The sequence below is a fragment of the Bombyx mandarina genome, chromosome 20, assembly GCF_030267445.1.
Source record: "Bombyx mandarina strain Sakado chromosome 20, ASM3026744v2".
Classification (NCBI taxonomy): Eukaryota; Metazoa; Arthropoda; class Insecta; order Lepidoptera; family Bombycidae; genus Bombyx; species Bombyx mandarina.
Window position 1 is genome coordinate 8,945,295 of NC_143226.1, and position 22,045 is coordinate 8,967,339.

The following is a 22,045-nucleotide window of genomic DNA, read 5'->3' on the forward strand; positions in this document are numbered from 1 at the left end:
TGTTTTTGTTCATCTATCCATTAAACATTAACGAGATATACTATACCATACCATATTTTATAGTAATAATATTTAAATTTTTTGGGGTCAAGTTTTTTGTTTTCAACGTATACATATATAATTATACATATATATATATATATATGTATAATTATGAGATACGAGTTGGTGACATCTCTATGTATACCTATGCATAGCATTGGTCCTAGTAATTTTGCGTAGTTTTTGAAGTGAAACTTCTTTAGTTGAGAGTAAAATTAAACTCGCACAGATTCACTAGAGTGAAAAGATACAATTTAGGAAGAGCGAGAGTGAGAAAATGGAGCGTCTCGCAAACCACCCGACCGTGGAGAGAGGAAAAAAACAAAGCGAACCAGGTAATTTTTATTATACTCAGAATTCTCTATTACAGGAGTAATTTGATTTAAGGGTGAAAATGAAGAAAACCACAATACTACACACCGCAAAAGAAGTTTCACTTCTTTCACGTGCACCTAGTTGCACGCTCACCATTTTCCTTTTTTCACCTCACTTTTTTCTATAGTAGGCAAGAAAATGGAACTCCTATGAGTGAGTGCTCATGCACTCTTGGGCATCACCAATACCGGGAACTCGATGGAGCCGCTACCTACAACGGAGGAAGTTCGCACTCTGTTACATTGGGCGCCAGTTTAACACGTCCTTGTCAGTTATTTTTAGTTTGATTTTATTCCTTCATCACGGCATACGCAGATGAACAAGTGCTAAATACATACCACAAATACATTAAAATAATGGTACCTTCTATAAAGATTTAACATGGGACTAGTCGCCTAGTCGCATTACTCAATTATAATAGACGGGCACCTTACTCTGGCCATGGTCGTCTCATAAAAATCACTTCTCTAAAGTAAATAACATACAATAAAAAAAAATTTGGAAAGTACAATGCCACATTTTCTTTTGCTTAGTCTCAAGTATGAAGTATTTAAAGAAATTAAAGTTCTCACTATGCCATCCCAGTATATCTTTGAAAATTTGATGTATGTTCGTAAACATATTGAGGAGTTTACTAAAATGTCGGACGTACATAATAGAAATACTAGGAACAAACACAAGCTTGTTGTGCCGATGAGTAGGTTACATAAGATACGAAATTCATTCGGGTGTTTGTCTGTGCGCCTGTACAACAAAATCCCACAAGATGTTCAGAACCTAAGTTCAAGAAAACTATTCAAGAACATCTGTGCAATAAAGCTTACTATAAAGTCAATGATTATCTAGAAGATTGCACAAAGTGGGAATGAGTTGCTCGCTCCGGGAATTTCAATATTGTAAAATTGTTATGTTATAATTACTTATTGTAATATGAATATTTAAAAAAAAAAAAATTTTTAAAATAAAAATAAAAATCTAATATTTAAAAAAAAAAACATGCCCGCTGAGTTTCTTGCCAATGGACGGATGCTAATTCTTGTGAATTGGCGGTAGTTCTTTTGACGTTCAACAAGTATGTACTTTCATTTATGTTGAATAAAACTTTTTTGATTTGATTTGATATGTCTTAGTATGCGGCTTTAAATGGCGTCATTAACGTGTCTATGGACTACAGTAATTACTTAACTAAGATAAAGTACAACATATTTGTTTTCAAAGAAAAAAACATTCACGCTCCTTCTCGCGACTCAGCTACCCTGTAAGTTTTACATCGTCATAGCTCCTGAACAATCTATCGTAAAACAGGCAATAATGTGAGTTTCAATCTTAAAGTTCTGAAATAAGGTCATTAAAATAAAACACATTTATTATAATTTCAATCATTTATTATAATTTTTGACAGTATCGTCGCACCATTGCCGCAGCAAGCAAAGCAAAGCTAAACCAATAGTGATTACCTAGTTATACCGGGGAGTACGAGCACGATTCCTGAAACGATGTCTCGATTCAAAGTTTTTGGTATTCCGAGTTTGGTCCTGTTTTCGATATCGCGCCTTGGAGACGTTCAATGTGAAACGTTTAAGCTCTAGCTAAGTTAGTGCGAGTTTTTTAACGTTCTCGATCGCGTAAAAGTTAACTAAAATTTGTATGGAGTTGGAACAGCGCCCCTAGCGGCAAACGCAGGTAAACGTACCAACTCCATACAAATTTGAGTTAGCTTTTACGTTATCGAGAATGTTAAGAAACTCGCACTAAGCACACAGAGCACGATTTTATCTAGTATTTGTCACACCACGTTGTATTATACTATTATTGTAAGAAGGCCCCTTCAGTAAGTATTTACTTCATACAAATCAGTTCATACAATCAGAAAATTATTAATTAATTGTTTTATAAAATGTTAATTTCTTAGTCTTGGGTTTGACGCTACTAAATACTTACTTTAATATCTATTAGTATTTAAATATAAGATGGAATTAGAAGAATCGAATGTAAATTGAAATAACACTCAATATTTAAGTTGCGAATCGGTCATGCTCTGAAACCGTTTGAAGGGCTGGATTGAGATTTACACAATCCAATTGAAATTTCAACCTTTCAGTCTTAAAATGGAGCAGTGATGTCGTGGAGTGTACAGGCTCCGGAACTGCCTATATCTGAGCTGATCGGCAGATCGTTTGGCTGATGCAAGTAGGTAATAGAAATATAACGAGAATGCAAAAATAAACTGGACGCTCTTATCAATAAAAGCGATTTCCTATATTGAGGACAGTCCCTTGCGTTGGCAAAAACTGCTGTGCTCCTGGCGTTGATGACGTGCATGGACGATAGTGACCACTCGCTATCAGATGGGCTCGTCTGCCTATGAAGGCAATAAAAATAAACTGAACATTAAGCACAGTAAGAATTTTAAAGTGCCTGTTTTTATTTATTTATTGCTGAGTGGACGAGCTCACAGCCCACCTGGTGTTAAGTGGTTACTGGAGCCCATAGACATCTACAACGTAAATGCGCCACCCACCTTGAGATATAAGTTCTAAGGTCTCAAGTATAGTTACAACGGCTGCCCCACCCTTCAAACCGAAAGGCATTACTGCTTCACGGCAGAAAGAGGCGGGGTGGTGGTATCTACCCGCGCGGACTCTCAAGAGGTCCTACCACCAGTATACCACCAGTAAGTTCACTCCGAGCTCTGTTATTTACAACATACTGTTCTTAGCCATTAGAAGAAAGTGACGTTTAATAGAATATGATGTGATCAATGCGGCAACAGCAACTAAAATCAATCTGATAGGTACATGCCTGTCGTGACTGTATTACTTTACCTGCGACTCAAAGGTGCGTGATCCCTCTCCTCCATGAAGACCAACAATGCTAATGACACTGAGGCCTCTCCTTAAATGCTCAAGGATTTCTGAAGCGCTATTAGGTCTCCTTTTTCTCCACCTTATCCCACTAGGTGAGGTCGCTACAGCTAATTCTTCTCTTCCATTCTCTTCCTTCAGCCGTCATCTCAACACTCACTCCTCTCTCTCTCATATCGTCATTCACACACTCCATCTATATCTGCTTCGGTCGACCTCTTCCCGCTCTACCTTGCACTACCATTTCCATACATCTCCTAGTCACATGCATCTTCTCTCTACGCATCACATGTCCATATCATGCTAACCGTCCGCTCTTTAATTTGTTGATTGCTGAGGTGCTATTAGGTATTGTCCTAAAATAATTCCTCTACATCGATCTTATACGGTTTTACTGTATTTTGTCTATTGGTTTTAACCCCCCGCCAACTCCTGGTGGTGCGGCGTGTTGAGTACGCACGGGCTGGTGCAACGGTCCTGCAGCAAAGTAACTCACGTCTTCCAGTTCAAAGAGTAGGACAGCGTTATCTATTATGGAAGTAGTAGATAGCGTCTTGACTGTACTTCTGCAGTTGCCAATGTTCGTGAACGACAGTGTCCAAATCTCATTCAAGTAAACCTTACTGCTTTCCAAGCTATTAACAAATTAGGCTTCAATCTCACACCTCAGAGACATACATTGAAAGCTGTATTAAGTTTTAGTGTCTCTGGGGTACGGGTATCACTTAAAATCTCGTGGTTTGTTAGTCCGTTAATGTCTGATTTGACTATTTTCATCATCGCAATATACCCTTTGAAGTGGTTAAAGAAAATAAACTAATTTTGAAGACATTACGCAGATAAGGCATCTCATTAAAGAAAACACTGCATTAAAGCTATTATTACATTTCAAAAAAATATAATTGAACAAAATCCTCAACTAAATTAAGTAGACGCGACGCCAAAGAAGAATCCGCCGAGCATCCCAACAGAGAAACAACTGTTCTTCTTAACGAATTTTATCAGCTTCTCCAACCACACGTGACTCGAACCAGCAGACTCTCTGACGCGTTCCCAGTTAACACATATATACCCGTACTCGCAGGCTATGTGGAGGAGCAACACACTCCCGCCTAGCCCAAAAGCAGCCACTTTTCCCACTTTGACGACCATTATGCCTGTCATCCATCCCGTTAAAGTTCCGAAGACCAAATCTTTAGAAGACTTACTTCTTACATTGTCGATAACTAAGTCTAAAACTGTTTTAGAGTCCTTTGGCTTAATTTCTTCGTTTAACCTGGATATGTCATGTAAGTTTGGTATGGGCCTTGCCATGTGATTGCATTTTGTACGTGTTTTAGGTATAAAATCTTCGTTTGACGTTTGCAACAAATTGCCAGTCTGCTATGTTCCAAACGTACTGACGACATTCCCTAATGTTTCTTGAAAGGTGTGACACTGACTGATAGACAACAAAAATATGAGAAGAGGTTCATTTCTTTTGTGACGATTTTATTTTTAAATTGTATAACTCGTTGATTTTGTCTCATCATAGTTTATCTTATATAATTCGCTTTCTAAGGAGTAACATCTTTTATCTGCGGAGACAAGTCAAAAGAGAGTTTTCAATTTTTATTAGAGATACCTATACATATTACTAAGAGCACACTCATACACATGTAAAGATAGCTGTTAGAAACGTCCACACAAATCGCACAAGCAGGCGCCCATTTTTATAAGAAAATAACGAAGAAAACAAAGAAGAAACGCGAGTTCCACGATTAGGGAATAAGATCGTGCAGTAAAACATCATACCCGAACAATGTATAGTTTGAAGGAATCCAGTCTACGCTTTTTATACTACTCGATTCAAACAGCAATTTCTTCGCCCACTGAGCTTCTCGGCGGATCTTCAGTTAAGCCCCTATGCTCACCTACCAGTTCGGGCGAAGTTGGAAGAGCCCCTTATGCTACCAACGATTAGGTAGGAGAAAATTGAGCAATTTCTTTTTTGGTTGAAATATTTTTGGCATCTGAAAACGGTATTTAGTTTTCAGAACCTATCACAGAGTTACCCAAAATGGACAGCAATACCTCACGGGAATAATACTATAGTACTCGCTAACAGCCAAAAGGCAAAAACTACACAGCTGGCAACAACACAGCTATATTATACTTGAGACTTTAGAACTTATATCTCAAGGTGGGTTTTTTTTTATTGCCCTTGTAGGCAGACGAGCATACGGCCCACCTGATGGTGAGTGGTTACCGTCGCCTATGGGCTTCAGCAATGCCAGGGGCAGAGCCAAGCCGCTGCCTACCGCAGAATGGGTGGCGCATTTACGTCGTAGATGTCTATGGGCTCAAGTAACCACTTAACACCAGGTGGACTGTGACATATAAACAATAAAAAAAACAACATACTGAACCTTACATGTCTTAGTAAATATATAAATGAAACCGATCATCCAATGATTGAAATCACAAAGTAATTATATCATATGTGTCAGTTCTTCTCGTCAACATAAACACTAATCACAACGCGTCATGTGGAATGGGCACTCATTTTCTATTAATGCAGATCTAACCACTACCGTCACTTATTTTGGCTCCAAATGATGTCATACTTAAATGAACCAACTTGCGCTAAGCAACTTTGTGTTTTGCGCAACAATTTTAAGACGGTAGTAACAAAACTATATCCAAACTTTACCTTGTAGAGTTAATTATAAATGACTAGCTGACCTGGCAGACTTCGTAGTGCCTCAATCTATAAATAAAAGACCATACTTTTGTCTACAATAAACTTAAAACAAACAAAAGAAATTCGTCCGACGGGAGGACACGTCAAAGGAAAAACAAAATTGTTATTTTTATTTAATTCAGAGTATTTTCATATTTATCTACCTTCTTTCTTTCTTTTAAGGCTCTTTTTTTAAACCTTCTTTTAAACCTTCTCTGGATTTCCACACATAATTGAAGACCAAAATTAGCCAAATCGGTCCAGTCGTTCTCGAGTTTTAGCGAGACTAACGAACAGCATTTCGTTTTTATATATATATATAGATTATATATCATATTATAATATATCCAGCAGTGGATATCTGTGGGCTGATAAGATGAAGATGAAGAAGAGGAAGATTAAACTCATAATAGTAAGTTCATTTTTTATAGCCATGGCTGCCTATCCGCTCGCCGCCTGGTGGTAAACTCACAGGCGCCCGTGGGCAACACAACCTGACTGCTACCTCTCGAAGGCAAAGCAAATATTTGGGACACTTAATCCTTTAAACAGTAAAGCCCTATTTCGTAAATTGACAATCAAAATAAACGTTTCTGGACGCCACACGAGGGCAATGACCTTAGGTGTCAGCTGATTTTAACTTAATATATACATTTATTGGCTTCAGCCTAAAATACATTTATCCACCGCGATGCATTGCACTGGCTCCGACCGCATAAGCTGTCCGGGACTATCCTACACAGCCAGGTCATCAGAATTCATATATATGAAGGTCAGGTCGATTAGCTTATGACTTCCAAAATGACGTCATTCTTCATTATTCACAGACGGTAGCGCATGTTGTGAGCCCGCGGGGGTAGGTACCACAGTGCTATCTCTGCTCTGAAGTAAACCCGCATTTCTGTTTGTGGCTGAGCCCGTTACAAAATACAATTGAGACTTCGACCTCATGTCTCAAGATATGTAGCAGCTTTCGGGATGTGACCTGTATGAGATCCGCAATCATTTTAAATCAGGTAGGCCGTGAGCTCGTTCTCTCATCTACGTAATAAGAAAAGTAACTGAAATGTTGAAGTTTTTATTTTATCAAAAAACTTTCATGTTTTGGTACGCGTGGGCCACACTCCAGCCGGGGACCGGGGGTCCGAGCCCTCCGCGGATACCTACAGCGACTCGCTCTACAGAATTACACTATGGCAATTATTAGAGAATGGACTTTACAAACATCGCATTACCCATCTAAAGATATGTTTATCAAACATAAATCATCTATCAAAGCATACAACAATACATCGCTAACTACATGCGCTATTATAAGCCTTGAAGGGAAGGGGATAAGGTTCAAAATAAATAAAAAATCAACAAAATAACCGAGAACGTATAGCGGAGTACGTATTTATTAGGAGATGAGGCGCACCCCCCCCCAACCCCGCGCCAGCCCGCAGTCCCCCTGACCCGCATCAAAGCACACTTGATGCGGGTCATGCGAGCAAGTCTGAAATCTATTTTTTACAGAAATATGATCTATATTGCCGGTACAATTAGGTCACACACTCGCTTGACGCTCTCGGGTGAAGCATGCAATGAAAAAAAAAGTTTTTTGTTTAATTTCATTGAATGTATTCTCAATAAAATCAGGTTTCTCAGCTCATTCACTTGTTAGGTATTGTCCACATCGTATCTAACTATTAAATTATATATTTACATGACGTCACGGGCCGCGACCCGCACGTCCGCGTACATAAATGCGAAACGAAAAAAAAAAAAACATTACAAAAAAAACTATTTGAACACCTAATGAATAGCTCGACGGATGCTGCGTCGCGTGCTGCCGCGGCACCTCATATCACAAACGCAGTTCAATATAGATATATAACATCAGACGACTTAACATAGAGCCGCGAACGAATACAAAAACAAAATCGATTAAACACATCGATTAAAATCCGTAAGTATCAAAGCCAATGTATCGATTCGTTCTCGGGAATCGATTTACCAAATTATTATTATTATTATTATTCATTACATGATCAAGTGCGAAAATACATTAAAATTATATACCAAAAACGACGGGACTATTATAATTAATTATTAATATTTATACACAAGTACATTACACACGGCGCGGCGGCGGCGCGATGCTCCAGGCAGCGTCGTCCGCGCGCACCCTTACTTAATTCGCGGTCACAATTTCGAAATGACTATAAGCGTAGTGAATTACTTTTTTTTTATTAAAATAACCCTATTTTTTTTATATCGTGCTTCTTTATCGATCAAAGATTTTTTATTTATGTAACGCATTTTTTTTTTTTTCAAATAAAAAATCTATTATCGATAACAGAATAATAATACTCAACCCGACCGCCGTCGGTTCAGAGAGACGTGTAGATAGATACGTGTACATCTTTATTTTAATTACAAATCATAACAACATATTCAACGACACATTGTATTGCGTCGCACAAATACAAAAAAAAACATTATCGATTAAACAAAATCGATAATCTATTGGCAGCACAACTCTCGGCGCTCGTTACGAGTACACAGATACACAGATAGGCCAAAATCACCATAATATTCAAACAACAGACGATTGGCGACAGCGTAAGGCGCGTGTGGCAGATGTTTACACTTGCCGTAACGATTGTGAACTCTACGGTTAAGGAAACAAGGTCCTTAAATAAGAAAAAGCAGTTTCGATAGTCGACAAGAAAACTAATAAAATTAGACTTTTAGGAACCGGGCAGAGGGGAACTAGGATAGGGGACGGGGGGATCGGGTTGAGGGGGAGGCACGAGGGGCCCTGTGGCTTACACTGTCACAATCATCAAGACGACAATACAGCTGTACGCTTGTCAGAAGCACGCCTTCAATGTTTCCGGACGCGACCGACAATTCGTTGCAAAGGACTAAACAAACAAGTGATTTCATAAAAATATTTTTCGCATTAGAAAAACATTTTTATACGACAATTTGTTGCAATAGTTCCTTACTTGTGTAAATAGTAATTGAAGTATATAAAACGGCAGTGTGTTCATTAGGTATTTGTAATTATTTAATTTCGTTGTTTTAGAGGCATTTTTAATTATTATGTAAGATAATGTACATGTCCATAGCTTCTGTTGTTTTTTCTATTTATACAAATATTTTTAAAAATTTTATTTATTATTTTCTGTGAATTTTTTCTACTTCTTAACTAAAGTTTAGCAGAGAATCAAACGTAATTCGTTTTTGGTAACAAAAATATCCTACAGTCTTTGTTAGATTTTTGTTATTGTAATCAGTTTTATTATATTTATTAAAAGTTACTCAACTATCGCCATTATGTAACGCGAGATGAAGACGTGTCCCCATAACAATATCGAGCACGATGTATAAACACTATTATATTACACTTATCGATAAATTAGAATAATTTCAACTGAAAAGATTTTTTTGTTAATTATATTCATAAAACGATCACGAAATGAGTTTCCGGGTGTAGGTCCGGGTGGCGCCCCGTGACGTCACGCGCGCTGACGTCACACACCCGAGCGCTGTGGTGGTCAGACGGGCGCGGGCTCCTCACCTGGCGGCTCGTCGGGCTTGGCGGGGGAGGGCGCGGGCTCGGGGGGCGCGGGTGCGGGCGCGGTGGGGGTGGGCGTGCGGGCGGGCTCGGCGGGCGGGTGCGGGCGCGGCTCGTAGGGCGGGTAGGGGCGGTAGGCGGGCCGGTAGAGCAGCGGCGGCGGCAGCAGCGGGCGCGGCAGGGAGTACACCGAGGGCGGCAGCAGGTGCGGGTGCGCGTGCAGGGCCGCCAGCGCCCGCTGTTCCTCGCGCACGGCCTCACGGGCGCGTGACTCCTTCTCCCGGTGCAGACGCTCGCGCTCGCGCTCTCTCTGTTCTTTTTCGCGTTGTTCTCTTTCTCGTTCCCTGAAAAAGAAAAGTGCGATGTTCATTGTTTACTATTTGTGGTCGAAGCACCTGTCAAGATGCCATCAATAATCAGTCCTGCTGTTCGTCACAAGATTTAGTTACGTGTCTCAGATTTCATCGACCTAACAATAATAAAAGCACAAAAGTATCACAAGCAAATGTACCAGCACGTATACAGCGAGCCTGGCCCCCTATGTATCCTCTCATTAAACATTCATATAATCATCCCGGAGCCCATAGATATCAAAGTCCTTTTTGTGTCACTGCCCCGATTTATTTCACGTTGAGTACATAGAGCTTTTTTTTGGTATGCTTTGGAAAAACAGTTGGCTTATTCTACTATACTACTAATTCCGGGCTTGTCATTGCTGGGCACAACTCACCTCTCCCGCTCCCGCTCTCGCTCCCTGTCCCGCTCCCGCTGCAGCGCGATCTCCTTGTCGCGCTCATCGTGCAGCGCGTGCGCGTGTGCGTGCGCGTGCGGGTGGACGAGGGGCAGCGGGGGCGCGAGGGGCGGGTACAGCGCGTAGGGCGGCAGCCAGCCCACCCCGACCCCGCTGCGGAACACCCGCTCCAAGTACATCTGCTCCTCTGCTGCTATCCTGGTGGGTCGAAACGGAGCCACTTTGACTAATGAACGAGGCTTTGCTTTAGTGTAGCAAAATAGTGGAAAAAAATAACGAAATACACAATTTCAATGAAATAAATTATAGAAAAAGATCAAATTTTGACTTAAGATTCATTGCAATTACGTTTTTAATTGATATGTTGGGTGAACGAGCTTACTATCCACCCAATATTAAGTGGTTAGAGGTAGCGACGTGAGCTCAGAAGACGCGCTACCTTAGCAAGAGCAGTGCTTCGCAGAATCTACCACCGGATCGGAAACGCGACCCACTGAGAAGAACCGGTGAAAAACTCAGTGGGCTGTGTCTGTGGGTTAATTTACTCGCTGAGCCCTTCGTCCCAAGTGACGGGTTCGACGAGAATGGTGATCGGTGCTTGAGGTACCTAAAAGCACCGTTAGTAGATCGGGAGGATCCGAAATGACGTGTTTTGGGCGACATCAACTGTTTATCATTTGGTCCGCAGGATCGGGAATGTAATTACCGGCGGCCAGGATGAGAGGATTCTCGAGTCGTGTCGCTTTCTCGAAATGTTCAGTAAGAATGTATATGACATCAATAAAGATAATGCGATTGTGTAATAAACTAACACTTGTACGTCCCATAGAAACGGTATCAGAATACTACTGATGGCACAGTACACCACAGTAGTGTAGTGCACACGATGGTGCAAAGACTGGACGGCGATAAGACGAGAAACGTGCGTCAAAAATAAAATCCAGTGGTCGAGAGAGCCATCTCTCCTCAAATAGCGGTATTAACGAATAGCGGGATGTTGTCATCCAGTAATAATATTGCATGGAATGAGCAGTATCAGTGAAAGTTTGACTAATGATCAGAACGGTTCCGCCAGCCCATTGAGTTTCTCGCCGGATCTTCTCAGTGGGTCGTGATTCCGATCCGGTGGTAGATTCTGCGAAGCACTGCTCTTGCTAGGACCAGTGTTAGCAAGTTCTCTCAGGTTGATCCCGTGATCTCACCTACCCGTCCGGGCGTAGCTTGAATAGCCTCTTAGGCCACCAGCGAATAGGTAGGGATAAGAAAAAGGTAGCGTGCGACATTTGTACATAAAGACAAAGCGAAGTTCTAGTCGAGAGCTTAAAGCGAAACAAAGCGATATAAATTGAAGATAAAAGCACAGTTAAACAGAAGAATTAATCCTTAAGGACTAGTGGTTACAGGTGAGCGTAGAACGGTGTTCAGTGATATATAATGATTGAGAACTGTCATTACATGTGTCCTTAGTTAAAACCTGATCTATGTTTTATCTGAAAACGCAGCTTTTATGTGTGGGAGATACTGTATGCGCGCGAGTTCATGTCCATCGGGGCCAGAGGCGACGCGCGGGGGACAGCTCGCCCCACTTTAGCCCACCTCCCCGCATTTGTCTAACGTCGAGTGTTGTCCTTGACGGTTGTGACGCGCGCTTATCGATATAGAAAATTCACGCTAACGCTGTTGTATTATTTAACCATGACTACTCCGCTTCCAACAAGTTCAGATAGAAAAAAACCTACTGAAAAAAGATACATACTGATTCCGACTCTGATCTGCCGGTTGTCTTTTCATTTGATAGTGATTGAATTGGAATTTAAAAAATATTTTTCTCTATTAGAAATAAACGAGTAATTACTTATCACATTTATTTTATTTTATAAATTGCAAAATTACCTTAAGTTACATTAAACCAAATTGACAGCTGTTGACTAAATCGGTAGTTATTATCGACATTACCATAATTAACTAGGTCACAGCACTACCGCATTCCTCAGGATGGACATGAACTCGCGCGCCTACTGTACCTATTGTTTGGCTAACGAAGTGAGGGTGCCATCTGGAACCCTTGCCGCTTCTTTATGAAGGAGCTCTTGAGCTAATTTATTTGTGACATTGACAGCAAACACAAACTGTACCTGTATTGGAGGGCGGCACTAGAATACAGACTGGGGTGGGCGTACGGCGAATAGGCAGACGGCTCCAACAGTGGAAACGATGGCGCCGCAGGATGCGATAATCTGCAACATCAATCGTTCACTTTATAGTTGCATGCAGGCGTACCCAACTACAATACTTTTTTTTTATTGCTTAGATTGGTGGACGAGCTCACAGCCCACCTGGTGTTAAGTGGTTACTGGAGCCCATTGACATCTACAACGTAAATGCGCCACCCACCTTGAGATATAAGTTCTAAGGTCTCAATGTAGTTACTGCCCCGCTCTTCAAACCGAAACGCAATACTTCTTCACGGCAGAAATAGGTCGAGTGGTGGTACCTACCCGTGCGGACTCACAAGAGGTCCTATCACCAGTAAAAATTTGATGGCTATTAGGACTTAGGCCTACCGTTTCGGCGTCTCCGACAATAATATGTCACGTGGGTCATCGACTAACTGTTACCAATAAATGATCACCCGCAGGACGTCACCGTCAATCCTACTCTTTCGGTTTTACACCTTGGCTCTATATACGCAGATGTCTGCGGTCTACTGCTCATAGTATACCGTGCACCCTCCGTGATGTCTATGTTCTAAAGTTCTATAATACCTGTACCTACACTTATACCTATACCTATACCTATAACTATACCTATACCTATAAGACCAACCTATTTATAATGAATGAGGAAGTCTATTGTATTTATTATGTTGCAGGACATATATAAGTATTAGTATCTATATAAGTAAGGTAAAACGTGGAGCAAAAACTTTGTAACCCTTTTTACAAAAATTGCGCGGACGGAGAATTTTCCCAGACCTCAAGAGAATATAGAGAAAGAGTGCAGAATGAATTTTTTTTATTATGCATAAAAATACATTATATAGTCTTGGCGAAATCTGTGATTATAGAAGTAAAGTCTTTAGTCAATAGAACCATAATAAAGTTTCAAACCTATAGTTTTAATTAATAATAATGTTCCAATTTCGACTAATGGGCGAACACTAGTTTTCTTAATTACAAAATGTGTCAATAACCAACCTCTCGTCCGGTCTGTAGGGCTGGAAGCCGCTGGTCGGCAGGTGGTGGGGCGAGGCTCGCTTCTGCTGCGCCGGCGGGGGCTTGTCCTTGGTCTCCGAGCTCGGGACGCCGCCTCCACCTCCTGGACACTACAACGCTCAGCGACGCCCTACTCGGATCACTCCCGCGCGTGTCCGAATACATTCAGCTCATAACTTTGAAAGCGTGACGTTTTTAATTTTAAAAAGTCTTACTGATCTCTCAAGAATACTGTCATTCCCTATCCATCTACCTCAGTAAAACAGTCTGGATGAAGTTAAAGCCTTTAACAAAAGAAGTTCCCTGCGATCGTCCTCAACCAATAGTAGAATAGGATCGCGAAGTGGATCGGTCAGAACGGGCTGGCGAGATGCAATGCATCTCTATTGGCGATATGTTCCAGAAAGTACAGCCTGACCAGAGTTGTATTGCATTGTTGGGAAATTATACATTTTATTAAAATTGTACGTGGGAGAGAACAAGACAATTAGTTTGAAATTGCGCTTGTCCTGTAGTCCGTAGGAGCCATTACGCTCACCACAAACAAAGGCCTGACGGGGAAGTCAGAGGTCCCTTGGAGACGCCCAACAATAATGGGATGCGGCGCTTGAAACTTTGAATATTAACTCAAATGATTCACAATTTTTCTAAACCTCATTTAGATAACTCTAGGTCTAATCTGAGGACTATCTTTTTGGATTCTTTAGAAAATGTCTTCTACCTTGTATTTATAAATTACTATTGAAAATAGGCTACGTTCAACGAAAAACCATTTGATGTATGATTCCAACTCATTCATTGGAACTACTCCTGGTGTACATTGATGGCACTATGACAGTAATCATCCCTGAAGTTCCAACATATTATGTACAAAGTTTCATTACAAACCTACATATAAATGATCATAAAACTACACATATACGTTAAAGTACGCTTATTGTTTCACTATCATGTTTGATAATATTATGAATCTGCTTAAATTGGGAGTTTAAAGTTTCATTACAATTACAGCCAAAAAGTGTACATACAAAACAAGAGCAGTGACCGTTAAAATAACAATTAAAAAGTATTACAATTCGCCGCCCTATTACTTAGAGCGATCTCTTCTAGGCAGCCATGTACGGAAAGAAACTACTACGCAAAATTGGTCATATTGCTCATAGAAATTTCTTCAATGTATAGGCATACTTGCGTATGTTACAGTATTTTTATATTCCCTGTAGGTAGATAGTCATAATGATTACCCTACTTAATTGTTATTACTAAATTTTTTATTTATTTATTGCTTAGATGGATGAATGAGCTCACGCCCCATTTATTGTTATGTGATTATCGGACACGACGATGTAAGTCTACCCTGAGTCATGATCTGTAGGTCTCAATTCGGTTGTGTAGTGGGGGTGCTTTTAAATAGAACGTTCACAGCCGATTTCCGCTAAAATTGAAATAGTAGACAGCGGCTCAGCTGTTCCTCTGGCTTTGCTGATGTCCGATGATGCACTTATTAAGGCAATCAATGGGTGGGAATGAGTTACTCGCTCCGGGCATTTCAATATTGCAATAATTGTTACGTTATAATACATATTGTAAAAATGAATATTTAAAAAAAAAAGACATGCCCGCTGAGTTTCTTGCCAGTTCTTCTCAGGACGGAGGCTAGTTTTTATGAAATGGCGGTAGTTCTTTTGACGTTCAACAAGTGTGTCCTTTCATTTATGTTGAATAAAAACTTTTTGATTTGATATGAATAATAAATCAATAACAGCTATTTTTTTTAAATCGATTCGAAACAGTATCTTGAGTTTTCCTAAGACTTTATTACCAATTATTTCTCAATTCGAGAAAAGCATATTTTATATCCTGTTTCCAAAATTAAGAGCTCAATGTGTAATTATTAAAAAAGAACGAAATAACAAAATGCATTAAATATGATTTGATTGACTAAAGATTATCTATTTGTTATCGACAATGTCGGTGAAGTTTTTTTTTTTTAAATTATATATTCCACGTTCATTACCTTTTTTTGAAAGACAATGTACGAGAGAGAACACACTAATATTATGAAATTGTATTTTTTTTAAAAACAACGTGATAGCTTACTTTGTATTACAATATATTTACAATTTTTTCTTTTTCAATAAATTACAGTATAGTACTTAATTCATTATAACAAAAAAAAACCAACACATTCTTATTAACAAAATAGTTTTAAATTCCAATAGTTCTTTTTAATACTTAAAATTAAATTGATATATTATGATCTAAAACAAAAGCTAATCTTTAGTCAAACATTACAAAGACAATGGACTTAATGGAGAAGTAAGTCTGATTATGTGACTTATAAATAATAATATTATTATAGTATCAGTATTAATATTAATGATAAAAGTATTATTTGAAGAGAAAGCTTTAGTTAATTAATTGATCTGGAAAGGAAATAGTAAACACGTACACACAAACAAACACACGCGGACGTTAGTAATAATAACCCAACAAGTGTTCTTTGATAGAAGATAGCTTTTGAAAATAGAAAAATAAAACAAAAATTAAATAAGACAACTAAGAGAAGGACATTTGGTCTTGAAGGGATTGTCGAAATATGATTAAAACGTAGTGTCGCTCGAAAGATAATAAAATTTTCGTAAAACATTAATTTTAAGAAATCTCACCGTAAAGTCTCTCGTCCTACGGAGCCTGGGAAACATATAAGCAGGAGCAGAACTCTGTTCATAGAGAAGTAGTGGGCAAACTAAAACTGATCTCCGACCTCAAGTTACTTTGCTTTACTGGTGGTAGGACCTCTTGTGAGTCCGCACGGGTAGGCACCACAACCCTGCCTATTTCTGCCGAGAAACAGTAACGCGTTTCGGTTTGAAGGCTGGAGCAGGCGTTGTAACTATACTGAGATCTTACAACTTATATTTCAAGGTAGTTGGCGGCATTTACATTGTAGATGTCTATGGGCTTCGGTATCCGCTTAACAGCAGATTGCCTTAACCCACGTAATAGTATATCGGCCGCGAAACCATTGTGAATCCTTATTTGGAGTATGGAATGGCCGTCACCTAAATGGTATCGTGATTAAGGCTGGGAGAACACTTTGATCTGATTTGTGAACGCCAGCTCGTCAATAAGCTCCGTTAATAATAATTCTAGCTTAAGAAACAAAATCGCTAATCAATACCAGATTGTGCCGAACCTATTATGTGCCGTGTATTTGTTTTGCACTAGTAGATTACTCGCGGATTCATTTGGACATTTTTGTTTCGTTAAAGAGGATTTTCAGTTATTTTTTCGAAATTACAACAATGACAGTATGGTATCACGACGTGAGCTACATAGATGGAAGCGTGCTACATATTATATGTGTAAGTAAAACAAATATATATTTTATACTAGCTGACCCGGCAGACTTCGTAGTGCCTCAATCGATAATTATAGGACCTAAACTTTTGTATAAAATAAACTTAAAAACAAACCAAAAGGAATCCGTCCGGCGGGGACACGTCAAAGGAAAAACAAAATTGTTATTTTTATTTAATTCCAAGCATTTTTATATTTATCTACCATTTAAACCTTCTCTGGACTTCCACAAATAATTCAAGACCAAAATTCGCCAAATCGGTGCAGCCGTTCTCGAGTTTTAGCGAGACTAACCAACAGCAATTCATTTTTATATATATAGATAGATATTACATAATTTTGACGATGTATGAACGTGTGACATACACATGCGTTCAGATACTGCGCGTTTGAGCCGACCGCAATATCCGTCAATATTCGACAATCCCCCAGTCCCTAAGCGTGGAGGCGATATAGACTGCAGTAAGCGACTCACCGTCCTTTGCTTCGGGGCCAGCGTTTTTCGCTAGAGTACGCAGGGCTGCCGCAAAGGGCCCGCCTTTGTTCGGTGCGAGATCAGCCCGCTTCGGGATCTTGCTGCTCGGTAGCCCTGGAAAAAAAAGAAAGATATCTTCAATTACATACTCTTGGGTTTTATGGGCCGCGAACTAAAGCACTTCGACTGTCCAAAGACCTTTTTGTTAGCTCCTAAAAATCAAACTAAGTAGCTACCCGCTTCACGATAAGTGGTGAGCATCGCCCATCGGACATCAGCAATAACAAGGGCACAGCTTAGCACCGTAAAACACTTCTAACTGCGTTTGAAGAGTTATTGTTATATTAACTCTGCATTAGTCTAAGCGTTAGCGTAAAGGCCTCAATTCATCATGCAATATATAGAAGTTATGCGCATGATATTGAAAGCACATGTTTGCATCTTTTGAACATTTTATAACCATATTTTATAAATACCGCCATAAAACCTCGTTGTAACGGGTGGCAACCTTTCCCAAACAGTAATCACGTAATTAAAATTATCGGCACCATTAATGAACAGAAATACTTGTAATAAAATCAACCATTTTACGGTGGGTCATATAGATCCATACCACCATCCCGCCCATTTCTGCGGCGACAGCTACGTAAAACTGTTTATGAGTTCCATTAACCCCTGAGGATCGGTTACGCTGTCTGACCATTTACGATCAAACTGTCTTCTTGCATAGCACAATTAAGACCCCATTGTTCATCAAAATAAATATCCACCCAACAATTAAAGCATAACTGAGGCATATAATTATTTACTAAAATGCTTGTTACAGACAAATTGAGGGGATCAATTGATCGGGCGCCAAGAGGAGAGCCGCGACCCGAGCTCCTCTGCTCGTCCAGAAGTATACGTCAATGAGAGTTATGTAAGTCGATAGCCAAGTTTTTTTTTTATCTGATCAATTTATTGATACTAGTGGTCGCCCGGTAGTCGAAATTCAACTATAATTAATTGAAATTATAAGTTTTTACACTATTATGATTTTATTTTCAAAGACTTCTATAATCACAAATTTCGCCAAGACTACACTATAGAAAAATATTAATAAAGACAAACAATATTTAATCTATTCTCAATTTGACCACAGAGGTCAAGAACAAAAGTTTGACAATAAATAAATAATATGTATGCGTGTGTGCTTCAAATACATAGTAGTGTGTGTAATGTTTTTTTTATTGATTTAGTATATTTTTAAGGCATAATTTAAAAAATATTAACATTTTGCACTCCTTCTCTATATTCTCTATAATATTCTTTATCTGGGAAAGTTCATACTCCTCCGTCGGCGCAATTTTCGTAAAAAGGGATACAAAGTTTCTCCTTTACGTATTAATATATAGATTATTCATCTAGAAAATAGAAGGAAAAGACCGGGTCGATTTTTAGACTTTGATTTAATATTCCACGAATATTCGACCCTAATTTCGAAATGCAGCACGATTATAATCATGTAGCATCTCGATATAAGACTAACTTTAGGCTATTCTCTTATTGCAAAAGAGTCGTTTGTGAGTCCATAGTGTTAGTATCTTCAGCTCAATGGTAATTATTAAACTAAAAAGATATGTGATTCATTTCCTACAACACTAGGGGTGATTTACTTGTAACCTTCATTCGCGCTCTAGCTGTCGTAGAAAACGGACGTGTCTACCCACGGTCACGTTCGTAAGTGTGCGCCGCAGATTCATACACACACACACACACACACATACAAATCGAATTAATGACGCCATTCCATCATAAACAATGAACATAAAACACAATAGAGTTTATGATCAATTGACAGAGGTTAGGCACGGGTCGGACCCGCGCGTCACTAGTCCTCGCCTAGCCAACTACTGACTATAGAAACCTACTAGACATAGCGAAACAAGTTTGGCATGCTTACAGAAATGTAAATTAAAATACGATCTTTGTGAGGACGAATTGTTCTATCCTGCGTTAGGATGAACAAGCTCATGGCCCATGAGGTTCGTGGAGTCTTATAGACATCGAGCGATAATAGGCAGCATGGTAATAATACCTATCACGTGCAGACTTGGGAGTGATCGTCCATTTACCAGTGAAAGTAGGCGAGGATATTTGTGTACATGTGGCTTTTATGTTAATCATCAGCCACATTCATGCAATGTCTCAAAATAGGTGGCGGCATTCACCGCGGAGGGACCGTTTTTACACCATATATGTGATTTACTGGTGGTAGGGGCCTCTTGTGAGTCCGCACGGGCCTCTTGTGGGGCAGCCGTTGTAACTATACTGAGACCTTAAAATTCGTATCTCGAGATATGTGGCGGCATTTACGTTGTAGATGTCTATGGGCTCCGGTAACCACTTAAGACCACGTGGGCCGTGAGCTCTCCACACATCTAAGCAATAAAATAAATAAAAAAATACATAAAAATTAACGTGTTAATTTATCATTTAGCAGACTGTCGGCAATGTTTGGCGTCTGGCAAGTTTGCAAGAATAACCTAATAGTGTTATTTCTTTGTCTTACGTGACAGATACTAAATAAAATGCTCGAATAATAATCGTAAGAGAGAAGTAAGTGACTAGCACGCGAACATAAAACACAATAAAACGTTTAGAATCAATTGAACGGGGTCGGGTGGTTCACGGGACACAATTGACCCGCGCGCCGACGGACCACTCGCACAATCAACCTTAGTTGAGCGTGTCAAATCTGTCATGACCGTAATTACTATTCGTTTTTACTTATCTGTTTAAATGAAAATGTTTCTTTATATGCACGTTAGCCTGTTAGCATGCAATCTTAACCCTTTGAGGTCCAAAGTCCCCACGTATTGGACATACTGTCTTATATTACGTTAGTCTTAAGATCGCCAAGGGTTAAACTATTCATTCGATTGTGATGTAAGGAGAGGTTTCTGTAGTTGGTGCGCGAGTGGTTTCAACAAATCGAGTAGCGATAGTCACAGTGTGACCGAATTTCACGAATAATTCTAGTCATTATTCTAGTCAGTATTCATGGTTTTAGCTAGCCACAAGACGCGGGGCGAATGCCGAATACACTGCAGCACGTGAACAACAAGCTTTACAGACCCAGAACCCTACTCCTACCCTACCAGGTAATGTTTCCGAAGCTTGTCTTTCTGTTCTTTAATGGTTAGCCCGTAAACCAGCCTTTCCCAAAGTGGGCGATAACGCCCCCTTGTGGGCGCTGTAGGCCTAAAGGGGGGCGGTAAGAGACCTAGAAAAAAAACGGGGCGTTGTATAGAGGCTTGGGAGGCGATCTGTAATTTCGTCTTGAGGGATATTTAGACACCGACTGAGTTCTCGCTATAGTGATTTTTAAGTAGGAGAAAAAATGAGGGCAGTAAAAAGTAATTTATTCTCAAAGAAGGCAGTAGCCAGAATATGTTTGGGAACCCCCTTTTTCATTAAACTATTAACTATTGATATTTTAGTAAACTATTGACATGTAGGATCTTCTAGCCTAAATACGATCAATTCATAATCATTTCAACAATTAGTACTGGATTACTGAAATGGTCACGTTTAATGGCCAATGGTTGAATGCGTTAATATATTCGTTTTCAAATAATCTCAAACACGCATTGAACAGTGTGCCTGTACAATAATCCTCAGCAGCCCTACGTAGCGAGGGTTGTCAGTCGACCGGCAATTAATACAGTCTGAAGCGCTAATTCGAGTCGCGACAAGCCTCTCCCCATCCCTTTTACATCTGTGTTGTCTACCACAAATGTTCCGTAGAGCGGACAAATGTTACAAATGTTTTTAATAACAATTCAGTCAGCAAACACATTTTGAAAAATAGGAACACGCCTTGCTGGAAAAGTGAGGTGATGTTGACAATTTTACTTATTAGGTATATTTATCACTGGTGAACTGGTCACAGTGGAGTGTCATGTAGCATCGGATCTAGCCATGGAGCAAATGGCTGGCCTGAGACATTAAATCGAAGATAAATTGAAACAATAAAGACTGTTCTGCCCTTTGAACAGTTTCTGATGCATGTTTTTACTGGCGGCGATATTCACATTTTTTTAAAAATTTTTTAATGCATAGATAGGTGGATGAGCTCACAGGCAATCTGGAGTTAAGTGGTTACCGAAGCCCATAGACATCTACAACGTAAATGCGCCACCCATCTTGAGGTATAAGTCCTAAGGTCTCATTATAGTTACAACGGCTGCCCCACCCTTCAAACCGAAACGCGTTACTGCTTCACGACAGATATAGGCAGGGCGGTGATACCTACCCGTGCGGACTTACAAGACGTCCTATTACCAGTCACAATGTGGTGTTGCTTCCATTTCCACTTAACACTAAATGCGCGATAAAACAATATAAAATCCACAATGTACAAAATACTTCACTCTCTCTCAATAACCATTGAATTCACCATCTATTTTTCGTTCGAATTTGTTAATCTGTAACAGCGCCATGACAGCTGCCCTCGGCCCGGAACAATGCTCGTCACACAAAATTATATTATCGACACAGGGCGTGAGGGCCGCGCAATTAATTGTCTGTTGCGGCACAAAGTGCACCCGTGTGCGTTATATATAATTATTCTACGTATTTTGTTGAATGTTTTAGGGTTGCCAAGCTGTCTGTCGAGTGCCGGGTGCGAG

General features: G+C 39.8%; 3 protein-coding genes across 9 annotated transcripts in view; all 3 read right to left on the minus strand.

Annotated features, from left to right (window-relative positions):
- The window catches only part of LOC149500736 (uncharacterized), a 187,131-nt gene that overhangs the window by 70,308 nt on the left and 94,778 nt on the right, over positions 1 to 22,045 (minus strand). The window lies entirely within an intron of this gene.
- Positions 3,488 to 6,038, minus strand: LOC114251292 (FUN14 domain-containing protein 1A). Its single transcript, XM_028185507.2, has one exon. It carries the CDS (start codon positions 4,593 to 4,595, stop codon positions 4,206 to 4,208), a length of 390 nt encoding a protein of 129 aa, XP_028041308.2. The 5' UTR covers positions 4,596 to 6,038; the 3' UTR covers positions 3,488 to 4,205.
- Positions 7,066 to 22,045, minus strand: part of px (MAP7 domain-containing protein plexus) — a 159,126-nt gene continuing 144,146 nt past the window's right edge. For all 7 annotated transcript variants that reach the window (XM_028185500.2, XM_028185504.2, XM_089735699.1 and 4 more), the window contains exons 19-23: positions 17,373 to 17,486; positions 13,517 to 13,637; positions 12,455 to 12,556; positions 10,299 to 10,517; positions 7,066 to 9,912 (exon numbers count right to left, since the gene is read on the minus strand). In XM_028185500.2, coding sequence (XP_028041301.2) covers positions 9,549 to 9,912; positions 10,299 to 10,517; positions 12,455 to 12,556; positions 13,517 to 13,637; positions 17,373 to 17,486 — 920 coding nt within the window. In that variant the 3' untranslated portion in view covers positions 7,066 to 9,548. The remainder of the gene's footprint in view (positions 9,913 to 10,298; positions 10,518 to 12,454; positions 12,557 to 13,516; positions 13,638 to 17,372; positions 17,487 to 22,045) is intronic.

Coding starts and splice junctions, on each gene's coding strand:
- LOC114251292 (XM_028185507.2), bottom strand. CDS start 4,595: ATGGCAAGGCCCATACCAAACTTACATGACATATCCAGGTTAAACGAA.